The 14,085-nt window shown below is 40.1% G+C and overlaps 7 protein-coding genes across 7 annotated transcripts; 2 read left to right on the forward strand and 5 right to left on the reverse strand.

Moving 5' to 3' along the window:
* Positions 1-95: 95 nt before the first annotated feature.
* EV154DRAFT_593745 (Mechanosensitive ion channel-domain-containing protein) lies at positions 96-2,667 on the reverse strand (the record flags this gene model as incomplete). The annotated part of the gene is made up of 2 exons (XM_051606953.1): positions 96-2,127; positions 2,194-2,667. 2 exons carry the CDS (start codon positions 2,665-2,667, stop codon positions 307-309), a joined length of 2,295 nt encoding a protein of 764 aa, XP_051454868.1. The 3' UTR covers positions 96-306.
* A 235-nt stretch (positions 2,668-2,902) lies between these two features.
* On the reverse strand, positions 2,903-5,601 carry EV154DRAFT_425635 (Bromodomain-containing protein; the record flags this gene model as incomplete). Its single annotated transcript, XM_051596261.1, has 6 exons — positions 2,903-3,172; positions 3,409-3,650; positions 3,768-4,010; positions 4,092-4,193; positions 4,435-4,837; positions 5,287-5,601. The coding sequence occupies 6 exons, from the start codon at positions 5,599-5,601 to the stop codon at positions 2,903-2,905; spliced, it is 1,575 nt and encodes a 524-aa protein (XP_051454869.1).
* Positions 5,602-5,967: 366 nt separating this feature from the next.
* On the forward strand, positions 5,968-6,939 carry EV154DRAFT_425583 (serine-threonine protein kinase 19-domain-containing protein; the record flags this gene model as incomplete). Its single annotated transcript, XM_051596258.1, has 4 exons — positions 5,968-6,255; positions 6,325-6,484; positions 6,533-6,789; positions 6,850-6,939. The coding sequence occupies 4 exons, from the start codon at positions 5,968-5,970 to the stop codon at positions 6,937-6,939; spliced, it is 795 nt and encodes a 264-aa protein (XP_051454870.1).
* A 123-nt stretch (positions 6,940-7,062) lies between these two features.
* EV154DRAFT_308000 (uncharacterized protein) lies at positions 7,063-7,842 on the reverse strand. The gene has a single exon (XM_051594894.1). It carries the CDS (start codon positions 7,753-7,755, stop codon positions 7,186-7,188), a length of 570 nt encoding a protein of 189 aa, XP_051454871.1. The 5' UTR covers positions 7,756-7,842; the 3' UTR covers positions 7,063-7,185.
* Position 7,843: 1 nt separating this feature from the next.
* Positions 7,844-8,865, reverse strand: EV154DRAFT_307999 (putative methyltransferase-domain-containing protein). The gene has a single exon (XM_051594893.1). It carries the CDS (start codon positions 8,667-8,669, stop codon positions 7,935-7,937), a length of 735 nt encoding a protein of 244 aa, XP_051454872.1. The 5' UTR covers positions 8,670-8,865; the 3' UTR covers positions 7,844-7,934.
* EV154DRAFT_425652 (agmatinase) lies at positions 8,780-10,048 on the reverse strand (the record flags this gene model as incomplete). Its single annotated transcript, XM_051596262.1, has 3 exons — positions 8,780-8,988; positions 9,079-9,667; positions 9,707-10,048. 3 exons carry the CDS (start codon positions 10,046-10,048, stop codon positions 8,780-8,782), a joined length of 1,140 nt encoding a protein of 379 aa, XP_051454873.1.
* A 70-nt stretch (positions 10,049-10,118) lies between these two features.
* EV154DRAFT_604769 (uncharacterized protein) lies at positions 10,119-13,260 on the forward strand. Its single transcript, XM_051607432.1, has 7 exons — positions 10,119-10,355; positions 10,435-10,484; positions 10,560-10,590; positions 10,668-10,948; positions 11,016-12,044; positions 12,116-12,284; positions 12,401-13,260. The coding sequence occupies exons 1-7, from the start codon at positions 10,319-10,321 to the stop codon at positions 13,183-13,185; spliced, it is 2,382 nt and encodes a 793-aa protein (XP_051454874.1). The 5' UTR covers positions 10,119-10,318; the 3' UTR covers positions 13,186-13,260.
* The last annotated feature ends 825 nt before the right edge of the window (positions 13,261-14,085 follow it).

Genomic DNA, 14,085 nt, shown 5'->3' on the forward strand with positions numbered 1-14,085 from the left:
TGTAATACAAAAAAAAAGTTTATTGTTTACATGATTTATAATTCGGTGTCAAGGAAGCGGCTTGTATACATGTTGAATAGAGTAGAAAGAGTAGTAGATTAATTAGAGTCATTTTGTATTAAAAAAAAATGAAAAAAAAAGCAGTATAAAATAATAAATAGATTAAATCAAAATATAAAGGAAAAAAAAACAAATTTCTCGCATTCTGTATAAAGTCATAGGTACATTGCATTTTGTTATTTGAAAGCGTCACAAAAAAAAAAGGGCAGGGATGCACATTTCTTCTCTATAATTTTTTTTTTATTGTTAAATCGTGCCTGTTGAAACAGACACAGCAACAGCTGCAGCCGCACCAGCAGCAGCACCCGCATCGTTATTCCCTCCAATCGCACTTCCTCCTCCTCCCGTTCCACCCACAGCAGCACTCCCTGTTGCTCCTTGATTTTGCACTTTACTCGTATTCAGCCAAAGTCCTCGTTCAAACCCTTCTTCATCTCCAGAATCCTCTGCTTCCACCGCCACTTCCCCTTGGTATCGATACACCACGGGCTGCTCAGGAGTGACATATTTGATCTGCAATCGATGCAACTCATCCTTCAACTCCAGCAAGAAATTATTATGTCGCATCCATTTACCAGCCGAATCTTGCCAATTTTTGGCATGCTGGAAAAAAAATGTCACCGTCAACAAGTCCAGTTTTTCAAACGCAATAATGTTGGCTCCACACGCATCCTTTGTATACAGCTTGGGATACTTGTTGCACCATACAACCATATGATCTCGTAGCTGCATGAGTTTAGAAGAAGGTGTATGATACGACACCTGGAACTTGAATCGCTCTGAGGTACGGCCCGATCTTCGACAATTCACAATGTACTTTGTGGCCAGCACAGAGTTACGCACATACACCACCGACCCATCCAAATTCCGAAACGTAGACACCATGATACCCACATTGATCGTCACCCATTCTTCCGTATCCACCAGTATACGATCGCCCGTATCAAAGGGGTGCGTCACAAACACAAAGATTATCGACTCAAAAGCATTTCGTGCACTACTTCCAAAAATAAAACTAGCAGCGATAAAGGCACTCCAAAGCGGCGTCAGCTGCGAACTGACATTCACACCAAATACTGCCAACGTCACCACCACCCAGATGCAGATAAAGATAATAATCATTAAAATGTCCAGTTTACCCGTCGCTTGTGACATATCGCGCATCGAACGCGCCAAGTTCGTTCGATCGCGGTAAATACGGATACACCCCGCTCGCATCTCGCGTCGACTGATATCACCATTGTCATCTGAATCAAATAACGAAAAGGCTTCCCTGGCATCCTTGATCGTTCGAAAATAAGGATACATGTCGGATTCGAGCACATGTTGACGAATGGGGTTAGGTCCCATGATATTATAATAAATTTTTCTTGCTAATTGTTTCGCTTGATTCACAGGATCTTGAAAGGCAGATTGTTGTGCTAATTTACGATATCCACTCATAAACAAGCCCGATTTTGACGTATCCGAAGAGATGGAAGAGATACTGGAATCAGAACGCATGATTTTTTCATTGTTGGGATTTGTAGAGGTGGTATCCTCCTCCTCCCCTTCCTCCTCCTTTTCTCCTCCCACCTGGTTATTCTTTAATTGCTTCACCACATTATCCATAAATCCCTGTCTCTTCTTGGGTTCTTTCTTCGTTGTCGTTGGCGTTGTCATGGGTATCGGAACCATGGTTTCAGGTGGCGGAGAGCCTGTATCGAAATGCACATTTCTTTCCTGTCTCTTGTTCCTACGATTATAAATCCGCTTAAACACTGTCTTGGTCCCCTTGGGCCGTCTCAATTTATCCAGAATATGCAACGCGCGTTGATTCTTATTCAATCGATCCCCATACGCCTTTTTATGAAACGTTGTGGCAATGATCTGTAAAAAGAACTTTTCGATGAACAGTAGCAAGGTTGCCAAAAAGAAGACTTCCCATACTTGCTCCAGAATCTTTACATAGTACGGTTGCATGGACCCCTCGGGTAAATCAAGCTCACGTCGAAGAAAGGCCCATGAACCCCATGTCCATGCACCGATCACCACCAGTTTGGTATAGGAGCGTAAATCATTGTAGTACTTTTCTTAGAAGGGTGAGTTTTTTTTTTTGTAAGTTCTTTACATTCTTTCATAAACCCTCTTTACCGCTAGTTTCGATCGCACAAATTCCGCTTTCGTGGGTGTAATAATCGCTGCCACATTTCGAATCAACCACGGTAGGATCTCTACAATCATTTGTGTGGCAAGTGTCACACAACATACAAAGGCAACAAAGGTAAACCAAAGCGCAAGGTTGTACGAAGTCATGGTGGGGTCTGTTTGTGGCTTGACTGTAATAAATACTGCAACACATACCGCCACAGAAATAGCACACATGATAGAGAAACAGATCCATGAGAGCCGCGAAGAGCTTCTTGTAAGACATAGGCAGCAATGGTGGTCGGGTGGTAAAGGTGTATCTTCTTCATCTGAATCAAGATCGTCCCAATCAAATTCGCTTTCTTCGTCGCCAGGATAGTCCTCTACTTCCTCCTCTTCCTCTTCTTCTCGAGGGTTGTTTTCTTCACAACATGTTTCATGGTGCTGGACAGTGACATCGTCCTCTTTGAAATATATCATTTTATTTATTTATTTAGATGTTTGTTTGTAATTTTTTTTTAAAAAACAAAAGAAATAATAAAATACCCGTTTGTGGCCTCATCATTTCTAATTAGGGTGTAAGAAGCAGACAACGCAAAAATGACAGAAAATAATAAAAAAAGAAAGAAAAAGGACTGAAAACTTCCTCGGGCGTGAAAGAGGGGTCTTGGATGATGTAAAAAAAAAAAAAAAAGGTTTTTTTTTATTAATTAACTTAATCGATATCCATGTCTGAGTCACCTTCTTGCTCCAGTTCAGCAGTTGCGGATTTGGAGTTTTCCAGACGAACACACTTCGAAAGTAATTTCCCGCGTAATTCAGATAGATTGACACCAGATCGTTTGATAAACGCAGGGACGGGTATATTACGATAATTCACGGTATCGCGTTGCCAATGATACATATGACTCCAATCGCTATCTCGGCTTAATTTTCTTTCGAAATTTGAAAACATCATTTTTTGCCGACTGATATCCGTCGGGTTCTTACTCTGTAATTCCCGTCCCCCAAATTAATATAACGTGTCTCGGTAAACATAAAACCCCACCCCCATCATCATCATCCCATATTTATAAAAATAATAAAATAATAATAAAAAAAAAAAAAACCACGCTTGTGACTTACCAGTTCTTTTAATCGCGCCGTTCGTTCTTTCTCACGCAATTGATTCGCATGAATATTAAATTCACGTAATCGCTTCATCTTTTCTTCTGCTAATACGCGTTCCTTTTCCAAACGAATCCTCTCCTCCTTTTCAAACTTCTCCTGCTTCTCGCGCTCCTCTTCTTCTCGAATACGGGCTCCATTCTTGATCTGTGAGTACAAATCCGCAATATCAAACCCCTTTGTCACCTCCTTCACTTTGGGTGGTGGTGAAATGCGAGGCTTACCCTGTTGTTGTTGATGTATCAGTGAAATGCCCGAAGTTCCTCCTCCTGCTGTCGATGCTGCTGCTGCTGCTGCTGTCGTCGCTGGGGGTGGTGAAATTCGTGGTTTATGGGTTGCTGTTGATAACGATGGTGGAGGAGGCGAAATCTTGTATGGTTTTTTGTTAATCATGGTAGGAGGAGGTAACGAACTCACGTTTTTGGCTAACGCCGCCCATTTGTCATGATTAGGTAACACATCCGGTTTCTTGCTCATCGTCGGTGAGGTAGGTTTACCAATTGCTAATTTAGCTGGCGCGTGTGCATGGATCGCTAATTTTGGATGTTGTGTAGGTTCCTTCGATAACGCCAAGTTGAGTTTATTCACCTTCACTGGCTCCTCTTTTTTACTATTATTGCCTGTGGGGATCTTTAATCGTAATATATTCGATCGTCCTAAATCTCAAGTGTTAGGTATGTGGTTTCCACACACAAACACATACACATCTTTTTTTTTTTTTTTTTTACCTGATGCACTGCCTGAAGCACTGGGTAGGTTGGCGGATGATTTGATTTGAATAACAGAAGGTGACTCTGATGCCTCTATTGTGGGTTTGGGTGGTGGTGGTGTTGCTACTGCTGGAGCTGCAGATGCAGTTGCTGCAGGTTGTGGAGGTGTTTCTGGTGAATGTCTTGTTGGTACCTGATGTGATGTATTTGAAGTATGATCTACAGTCACATGTTGTTGTTGCTGTGATCTTTTTTCAGGCACTGGTGGTGTATTATATGTCATATGCGTAGTTGTGGACGGTTCTTTTTATAAAACAATGTTTTAGCGCTAGAAATAGATATATATATATAAAAAGATATAGAAATTCACCTTTTTCAGAAGTACGTCTCTTCTTGGAAGAGGACTTCTTCTTAGTCTGATGCAGCTTATCCCAGTACTTTTCAAACACCTGTTCCAATTGATGACCAAACTTATTGATATCATGCTCGGGTGGATTATAAGCATAACAGTTTCGAAACATGAGTCGGATATCCTGAGCTAGTTCCTCTTCATCGTGGTATTCGCCTTGACGTAATTTCTTTTCATACGTGGACATATCCATAGGCTGTTTAATGATATCATAGTAGTCGGTGGCCCCCCAGGCATCAGCATCCACAGGGTTAAGAAAGGGCCAACTGATGCTTTGGTATTTAGGTTTCTTGAGCTCTTTCACGATGGCTTCACATCGTTTGTATTGGTCATCAGACATACTCTGTCTCTTGTTGCTGTTCAGCTGGAGTTTCACGGTCAAGGGTCGAATGGGCGCGGCAGGTGGACGTTCCTGTTTGGTGTAGTTGTATTCGTAAGTATCGTTGGATGGCTTTGTAGGGGCGGCAGGTGGAGGTGTCATGGGACGAGGTGGAGTCACAGCAGGAACTGGAGCTGGAGCTGAAGGAGGTGTAGGATGAAGTGAATCCACAGATGAGTAGGAAGGCTCGATATTGGATGTGTATATATCTGTAGTGTAGTTGGAAGGATACATGGGATATGAGTCAACAGGATATTCGTAAGAGGTGTAATTAGACTGCTGTTCTTTATGTGCACCACTGGATCCAACCACAGGTACAATAGGTTGTCCCAAAGGCTAATAATTTCTTGATGAGTTTGATAAAATACAGAATATATAAAAAAAAAACTTACGTGATCTTGCAAGATATGAGATATATTGACATGCGGAGGCACTTTTTTAAGTTGTCTTTTAAACGATTCTTCCAACTTTTTAGCGTCCAAGGTGACCGGATCGTATTCGTTATTGTAAAGATAACAGTTGTCAAAGATCAATTGAACGTCAGCCAAAAAGGCTTCAACGGTAGGGTAGGCGTTTTGTTCAAGCTTAGAATCTATCGTGCCCAAATCCATAGGGTGCTTTATAATGTCAAAGTAATCCAGAATGTTGAACTGTACGGGATCCACAGGGTTTTGGAACGCAACAGAACGTTTATTTCGTTTCAAGACTTTCATTGTGTTTTGACAGAACTGCATATCGGAGGGAGACATGGTAGCTACCTCTTCACTGCTTCTTTTTTTTTTATTTTAATGTCCATTTTTATTTTTTTATGTTTACAACAAAGGAAGAAAACTTACGGATCCTCATCGTCTACCATGCTAGCAAAGGGTCTCTTTTGAGAAACGTACGACATGTTTTCGTTCTGTTAAATCAAGGGGTCACGCACAAAAAAAAAATAGAATGCCCACTTGGAAACGATCTCTTTTAATGTGCAAAAAAAAAAAGAGAGAAAGGTTTTTTTTTTCAACGCTAATTTTTCGGTTTGTTTACGTCACAAATTAAGATTTTGTTTGTAACCCCGCGTCTCAATATCTTTTTAGGTGAAGAAATCATTTTCATACCTTTCTTCTTTTAATATGATCAACTCTACTTATGCAGGAAAAGTCAAAAAACCCGATGTGTACGGTATCCGAAAACGAAAAGCCAAACAAATACAACACCATGATGACGACGATGATGATTATGATTTCCCTACAACAACAACAACAACAACAACAACAACAACAATGGAAGATTGGAATATCAACTCGGATACGATATCCGCAGCAGAGTACCTTACAGGGATGAAGTGTAGTTTCGGATTATGTTTATCGCATCAAATATACAGCATCTTAGAAAATCACACCACTGTCGATCGAGAGCTGGTAAAAAGAAAAACGACGACGATGGGATTCTATTTTACGAGTATGCATCCACTAAATATTACTATTTAGCAAGAAGCGATACAGGCGAAAACCTGGCGAAAGTTTCATATCATGGGATCATTGGAAGATGAGTATCTACTTTCTAAAACAGATACTTATCTCTCTCATGTGTGTGAACAAAGGAACGACGATCCCATTGTATTTGGTAAACAGACAGCTTTTTTTTTTCGTAGATATGGAAGGATTTACAAAGAGGGATATTAATTTTATAGAATAGATAGGTTTGAAAAGGTGATTGAAAAGTACATATCAACGTCCATCAAGAAGGAAATTTTAAGATCAGAATTCGAATACAATGAAAAACAAGTATCGTTTCTTGTTTCAAGGGGATTTTTATTGCCTCATATGAACACACCCGATCTCTATTGGTTTTCAATACCCCGACAAGGTAAATTTATGTCAAATTTGTCCAATGGTAGGACGGAAATCCTAAGGATCATCAAGAAGCGGCCTACACGAGATATCATGGAAAAGGTAAACCTTTTTTTTTTGAAGTGTTTTTATTTATTGTTTATTTACAAAAGTATAAAAAAGATGTTGAAACAAAAAAAGTTGGTTAAAACGAAATTCATGATGGAATTCCTAATGCATGATTTGATTGGTAGTGGTAGAGTGGAAAAGTAAGAAGGTTTGGGGGGGGGGGGTATTATATATAAATGTAAATGTACTGATGGTGTTTATAAAGGTATTCGACCACAATGGGAATTCTAATTCGTTTGACAAATAAAGGGGAGATAGGCATATGATTTACTACAGTTATATAATTTGGGGGGTGGGGGTAAGTGGAATAAATAGAGGGCATAAGTTATGTACACAAAAGAAGGGCAGGAAAGAATCATATATATATATATATAAAGAGAGAGACTGGTTTTAGACAACATTCCTTAAAGGGGATTGTCTCCCCCAGACAAACTCATCGGATCTCTTTCGACATGATTTGGGAACCGCATTGTTTGTGGTGATTGCCAATTTACGCAAATAATCAGAGTTGGATCTAGTGTCTCTGACATAACCATGCGTATTAGCCCATTTTGGCTGTTGTGCAGATTTATTTACCGTGGGTGGATTAGAATGTTCTATCCAATGATGCTGTGAATGATGATGACCACCTGTTTGTTGATATTGCTTGACAGTCTTGTGACGGTTTTCTCTTTCCACCGCAACAACATTTAAATTATCATTATGGCTGCTGCTTTCCTCTTCCAGCTGTCGCTTCTTGCTCGTGTAATAATTGCGCAGATCTCGATTCATGTCATTGTCCTTTTTGATCGCTGTCTTGGCAACCACTCGAATCACTGTATGTGGATCGTTCTTCACAACAGTAGGTCCTACTTTCGGATGATGCGGGATCTTATTGACAAGTGTCGATAAGGCCTTTTTGATACTCGAAATGGAAGGTGTGTGATGATTGGAGGAGGCAAGCGTAGAAGAAAAGCGCATTTTAAAGTGAAAGTAGAAAGTAAAAAGTAAGTTGTAAAAAAAAAAAAAGGAAAGAAAAAAAAGTCTAGGTTTTTATAATAAAATAGGTAATTGACAAAAAGTCTAGTTTCTATAGAATAAATATATGCAGTGCATGTGATATGACAGACAAACATGGAATTCTATTTTTATGTAAATATTTATCCCCTCAAACGCAGTTTCCAAATCTCAACGTCTTCATTTGCCACTAAAATCTGATGAGTTTGAATTAATTTCTTCAACACCATGCTTGCATCAAAACCCAAGGCTCTAGCCTTTGCAATAAATCCATCCACCACTAAATCATCTCGTCGCTCCATTGCAATCAACACAATAGTCTTGGTGTTGGAAAAATGGCGTATACACCGTAACAAAGGATCCACAAGCTGTATTTCGTATATGCAATCGGAAGCTAATATATAATTAAACTTTTCTTCTTCGCTACAAGGTAAATTGAACCAATCCAAGGCCCTGACCTGGATCTGTGGCTGAATATCACTGTGGTACGTGTGATGCAAATGATGCCACCACCTCTGAATCTCCTCCACCGCACTTTGACTATTCTTTAGCAGGACTCGATCAATGACACTGGGTAAATCTGTCAACGTCGTCTTGAACCCCAGTGAAGCCATCACCAGTCCCGCCAGTCCACACCCACTACCCAATTCAAGACAGCTTTTTTTATTCTTGACATTCACAACATCATGTCGAATCTCAAATGTCGGTACTTTGACCGAATCGAACAAATACAACGACAACAGTTTGGCGGAATCCCACACCGTCGTACCATGATTTTCCGTATGATTTTCCTGACTTAGGCTTAATGAAAATAAGGGATTCAACTGAATCGAAAATGTCTTTAATGACTTTGTATTATCCGACATGTCCACTTGCATCTTTTATTTGTCTCTCTGCAATGGATTTAAGAAAGAAAGAAGACCCAAAAAAAGGTTTTTTTTTTCATTGTGTAGGTTGGACGGCTTTTTTTTATTATTATTCATATTATTTAATTGACAGTCTCACCATACTTGACCATCATCGAAAGTGTTTCATATATCAAATCAGCTGCCAAAAAACTAGTCAATTGCGCTTGAGTGTCATATGCAGGGGCAACTTCCACTAGATCCATCCCCACAATATTGTACCCATCCAGACTACGGAGAAGGTATCGCATCTCCCTTGTCAAGAATCCACCCGTCTCAGGTGTTCCTGTAGCTATAAATACATTTTTTTTTTTTGGTTCTCTGGTTTTAAACATTGTACATTTACAACACACTTTTTTTTTTTTTTAAAAAAAAATCTTACCTGGTGCCATCGATGGATCAATCACATCAATATCAACAGACAAATAAACAAGTGCATCACGCTTGGGCCCCAGCACCTCTTTCATACGTCGGGCGATCCCCTCCAGCCCCAAATCAAAAATATCATTGGCTTTAATGATATGAAATCCTAACGCTTCATCGCGCCCAATATCTTGCTCTTCATACAAACTGGATCGTATACCCACATGTAAACTGGAACCGTGAGCAATCAAGCCTTCCTTGGATGCATGATACAATGGGTTGCCATGGTTATATTGAGACCCTTTCGCCTTTACATTGTAAATCTCGGGCGCCCACGTATCCAGATGCGAGTCAAAATGAATGACCGACAGAGGTCGACCGTGAGCAACTGACATGGCTCTTAGCACGGGTAAAAGAATCGTATGATCTCCACCTAAAGTGATCAGACGAGGAACATGAAGACCAGGACGAGATAAGATGTAACCTGTATAGGCCTCAATTTGGGAGAGTGCATGTTGACTGTCAAATGGCTCAAAGGGGACATCACCACAATCAACTGATTTGGCCCAAGATTTAAATGGATTTACACCCACTTCAAGATTATATCCCTAAACAAGTTTATTTTTAAGCATTCCCATACACAACACCCCCGTGGCTTTTCGTTCGTGTACCTTGATGCGTTTGGACCCTTCTCGAATAGCAGAGGGACCAAAACGAGCTCCTGTTCGAAAGGTAACGCCGATATCATAGGGGACCCCCATGATGGCAATATCGTAATCTTCCTCAGGGAGGTCCTTATCCCAGCAATCGAGATAGGGCAAATGAGCAAATGTAGAGATACCAGCAAAGGAGGGCACGTATCCACCTTCTTGTAAAACAGGTCGGTTCGAAATGACAGGTACTTTAGCTAATAAAGGGATTTGTCCACTCTCATGTCCCTTCACACTAAGCACTCCATAAAGTATTAATAGACTGTTTAAAATAAGCATTTTTTTTTTAAAAAATAAAATAAAAATAGATAAGAAAAAAAGAGAGGGATAACATCTTATATTCTGTCATTTTTTATAGATTAACTTTATTACTTTTCACACGAATTTGCATTGGCTGCAATGACTAAACACCTAAGAAAAATGAAAAAATGTTGTACAAAAACGTTGAGCCAATCATCAACTAGTACGCGTTCATTTAATCATTGATTTTTTTTTTATCTCTCTCCAAGTAAGTTCACACTTTCCTTTTTGCTTATATAAAAAAAAACCATGACAAGAGGCTGGAAGCGAGTCCTTTATATATCTCGTAAAAAAAGACAAAAAAAAAAGTCTTCAAAAAAATACCTTTCTCTCGAATGACTAACTTTTTCATGGTTTCTTTCTAGCTCTTGTACTTGCAAGTGTAATCCTTGTCCATGCATCGGATCAAGCAGAGGTAAAAAGACCATAAGCAGGAACAAAACTCCTCTTCACCTTGTCATGTTCTAACCTCTCTAATCCCGTGATGAAGGTGTTGACAACTTTTTCTATAGAACAAGAAGGTAAAAATTGACATTGGGCCACGATGCATAATAATAATAAGAAGAGGCAAGGTTCACTTAACAATAATTTATTTTAGGTCAGAAATTATATCATTCAGCTGTACAACAATTGGAGCAAATCGAGCAAAAATTAAACCCCAATGCAACCACCACGACACACAACGAAAATCAATCCTTCACCGATCATCTCATTGCTAAAATCACCCGACTCTTTTGGCAACCTTCAATACCTACCGAAAGCGCATTGGATATCGCCTCACACGATGATGTATTTCAACCCGTCATTCGTATCCTAGAACGATCTGCACGAGAATTTCATAACAATGATGCCTTGCTCTTACTAGCCGAACTTCACTTTGTAAATACTTTTTTATTTTTTTTTGTTATTTAGAAAAAACTAACTCTGCTGGATGCAATCCAAGTAGCACGCCAAATACGCTCATCGCAGAGACTTTCATTCCGCCTTGGAATATTACCACGAACTTGCTCAAAAGGGAAACGCAACGGCTCAACAAATGATGGGGTTCATGTATGCAACAGGCATTGCCGTGAAAAGAGATCAATCCAAAGCACTGCTGTATCATACATTTGCTGCACATGGCGGCGATACCACGGCTCAAATGACCATGGGTTACAGATACCTATTAGGCATCAGCACAGATGAAAAATGTGCTGATGCTCTCTACCATTACAAAAGAGTCGCTACCAAAGTTATTGATTATTACCTGTCAGGTCCACCGGGCGGCTACACTCCACCTTTATCCAAAGTACGTCTATCTGAAGAGAATGGCGGTGTCTATGGTTACGGTGCTAGTATCACCACCGAAAAGAAATCACGACATGGCGGAGAGAAAAACGTGAGCATTGATGAAATTCTGCAGTATTGGCGTTACCTGGCTGCCAAACAAGACATGGATGCTCAATTAATGTTGGGCCAGGTGTATTATTTAGGTACCCGTAGTATCCCACGTAACTTTGACGAAGCCTACGCCTTTTTCAATCAGATCGTGAATAAAATTCCAGACCATGGCAAAGTCCCTGCCAAAAACGCAAAGGCTATTGGACAAGCAGCGGGTTACCTCGGTCTCATGTATTGGCGTGGTGAAGGTGTCCAAGTGAATGCAAAGACAGCTTACAAATGGTTCTCCATCGGTCATGATTTAAACGACGCCACTAGTCAAAATGCCTTGGGTATGATGTACCTTGACGGTATCGTCCTACCCAAAAACAGAGACAAGGCCATCGAATTCTTCAAGAAATCGGCTGATCAGGAAAACCCAAATGCTCAAGTCAATCTCGCTATCGAGTTTGCTCAAACCGACGCTCATTTACCCTTGGCTATCAATTTGTTCGCCAAAGCAGCTGAAGCTAAACATTTGTTAGCCTTTTGGTATCTTGCTCATATGAATGAACAAAATATCGTGCAAAGACCTTCGTGTCGGGTAGCTGTCTCCGTAAGTTGTGTGGTTTTTTATAAATGAATGTGATCCCAATTTTTTTTTTAAAAAAAAAATCTTTCTTGTAGTATTACAAGGCTATCGCAGAAAGAGGAGATTGGTTATATCCTACAGTGGAAGATGCATATACCGCCTATACCAAAAAAGACAAAGAAAGTGCCTTATTAAATTATATGTTGGCCGCTGAGCGAGGATACGAAGTAGCCCAATCCAATGTAGCTTATATGCTGGACACAGGTAAACGCAAAAAAAAAAAAATGTTTCCTTTGCATACACTATATATATATATATATATATATATATATATATATATATATATATATATTCCCTTAACTAACCATTAAAAATGTTAGACAAGAAAATGTTGACCCATCTGCCATGGATTGGATCCAAAAATAATAATACGGAAGAGGAAACTGGACCTGTGATGGATCAAGTGGATAAAGGAGAACTTGCGTTAATCTATTGGTCTCGTTCTGCCAATCAAAACAATGTGGACTCACGAGTCAAGATGGGCGATTATTATTACAAGGGCATTGGTACAGGTGTGGATTATGAACGTGCGGTACTGTGTTATCGGGTAGCAGCAGAATTCCAATCTCCTCTAGCGTATTGGAACCTGGGATGGATGTATGAGAACGGGATTGGTGTGGCCAAAGATTTTCACCTGGCCAAAAGGTCATATGATCAGGCGCTGAATACCGATCAGGATGCATATCTGCCTGTAAAACTGAGTTTGATCAAGATGTATGTTAAGTATTACTGGGAGTGGATGACGGGACATGAAGTAGGCCCTGCTTTGGTGAGTGAAAGTCATGGAGGAGGCGAGATGAAAAGACGCAAGCAAAAGCAAAAGGAAGCTGAAGAAGGATGGGATATCGGACAAGAAATGGAACACAAATATAAACTCAAGAAACAAAAGGAAAGAGAAGAAAATGAACGTTTAGGACAGGATACTATGGATGATCCTTCCTTTTCAGATGAGTTTTCCGAAGAAGATGAATTGATTGAAAGTCTATTAATTTTGGGTCTTTGTATTCTTGTTGGTTACTTGGTTTATGTCAGACAATTTCGTTTTGGTAACGCTAGACCTCCTCAACCAGACCAACAACAACAGCAACAACAACAACAATTATAATCTCCCTCCCCACTAAATAAAAATTTAAATGAACGCGTACCATTTTGGGACGTGTTATTAAATTCCAATTTTTTTAAAAAAATTATTTCTTTTTTTTTTTTTTTTTTTAATTTTCCTCTTCATAGCTCCAAATAAAGAGCATAATAAAATGAAATCTCCTCCACCTCCACCACCTCCCATAACCAATTGTATACCCATGCGTACAGATAAACGAGGCATTCCCATCGTGCAGACATCACCTTTACGAACTCGTCGTCATTTGGAAAGAGAATGTGACGAAATTCGTCTTTGTCGAGGGAAGGATTCCATCCAAGCGGATTATTACACACCTCGCATGTATTCTCCCTCTACTACTACTGCCACCACAACCAATACGAGTAGACCCATGTCATCCCCTCGCATGGACTCATGGCAAGATGCTTCCACAGAGCACTTGTTCCCTCACAAAAAACACATATACAGCCCCAGACCACAACCCAGCATTTACATGAACCGCAAACAACTAAAACGAAAACCCGTCGATGAAGATTTTGGTCTTAATTCTCCTTGCTCCAAAATCTCTCGACTCTCTACTCCACAAAGAAAACTAGAAGACGACGACGAACACGATGAGGACGATGACGACGACGACGATACTTTACCACAGACACAACCTATGGAACGTATGTTTGAAATCGATAGAATGGAAACTGAACGCATGATTGAAAAAATAATTCGGTCTCCCAAAATGAGAATTCAAAGCATTATCGAACCTACCATGGTAGAACCACGGACCGTCGTTAGGCCTGTACCTGAAATTCAACCTCCTCCTCATCCGCCTTCTCCACCTCCCATCCTTCCCCCACCTCCTCCTCTCCCTCCCGCCGTTGTTGCTGCTGCTGCTTTTACTGTACCTGAAAT

Source organism: Mucor mucedo, assembly GCF_025094135.1.
Source record: "Mucor mucedo strain NRRL 3635 chromosome Unknown EV154scaffold_85, whole genome shotgun sequence".
NCBI classification, from domain to species: domain Eukaryota; kingdom Fungi; phylum Mucoromycota; class Mucoromycetes; order Mucorales; family Mucoraceae; genus Mucor; species Mucor mucedo.

Coding starts and splice junctions, on each gene's coding strand:
- EV154DRAFT_308000 (XM_051594894.1), bottom strand. CDS start 7,755: ATGCGCTTTTCTTCTACGCTTGCCTCCTCCAATCATCACACACCTTCC.
- EV154DRAFT_307999 (XM_051594893.1), bottom strand. CDS start 8,669: ATGCAAGTGGACATGTCGGATAATACAAAGTCATTAAAGACATTTTCG.
- EV154DRAFT_604769 (XM_051607432.1), top strand. CDS start 10,319: ATGACAAGAGGCTGGAAGCGAGTCCTTTATATATCTC. Junction 10,591..10,667: donor TTTTTCTATAGAACAAGAAG/GTAAAAATTGAC, acceptor AATTTATTTTAG/GTCAGAAATTATATCATTCA. Junction 12,045..12,115: donor CGTGTCGGGTAGCTGTCTCC/GTAAGTTGTGTG, acceptor TCTTTCTTGTAG/TATTACAAGGCTATCGCAGA.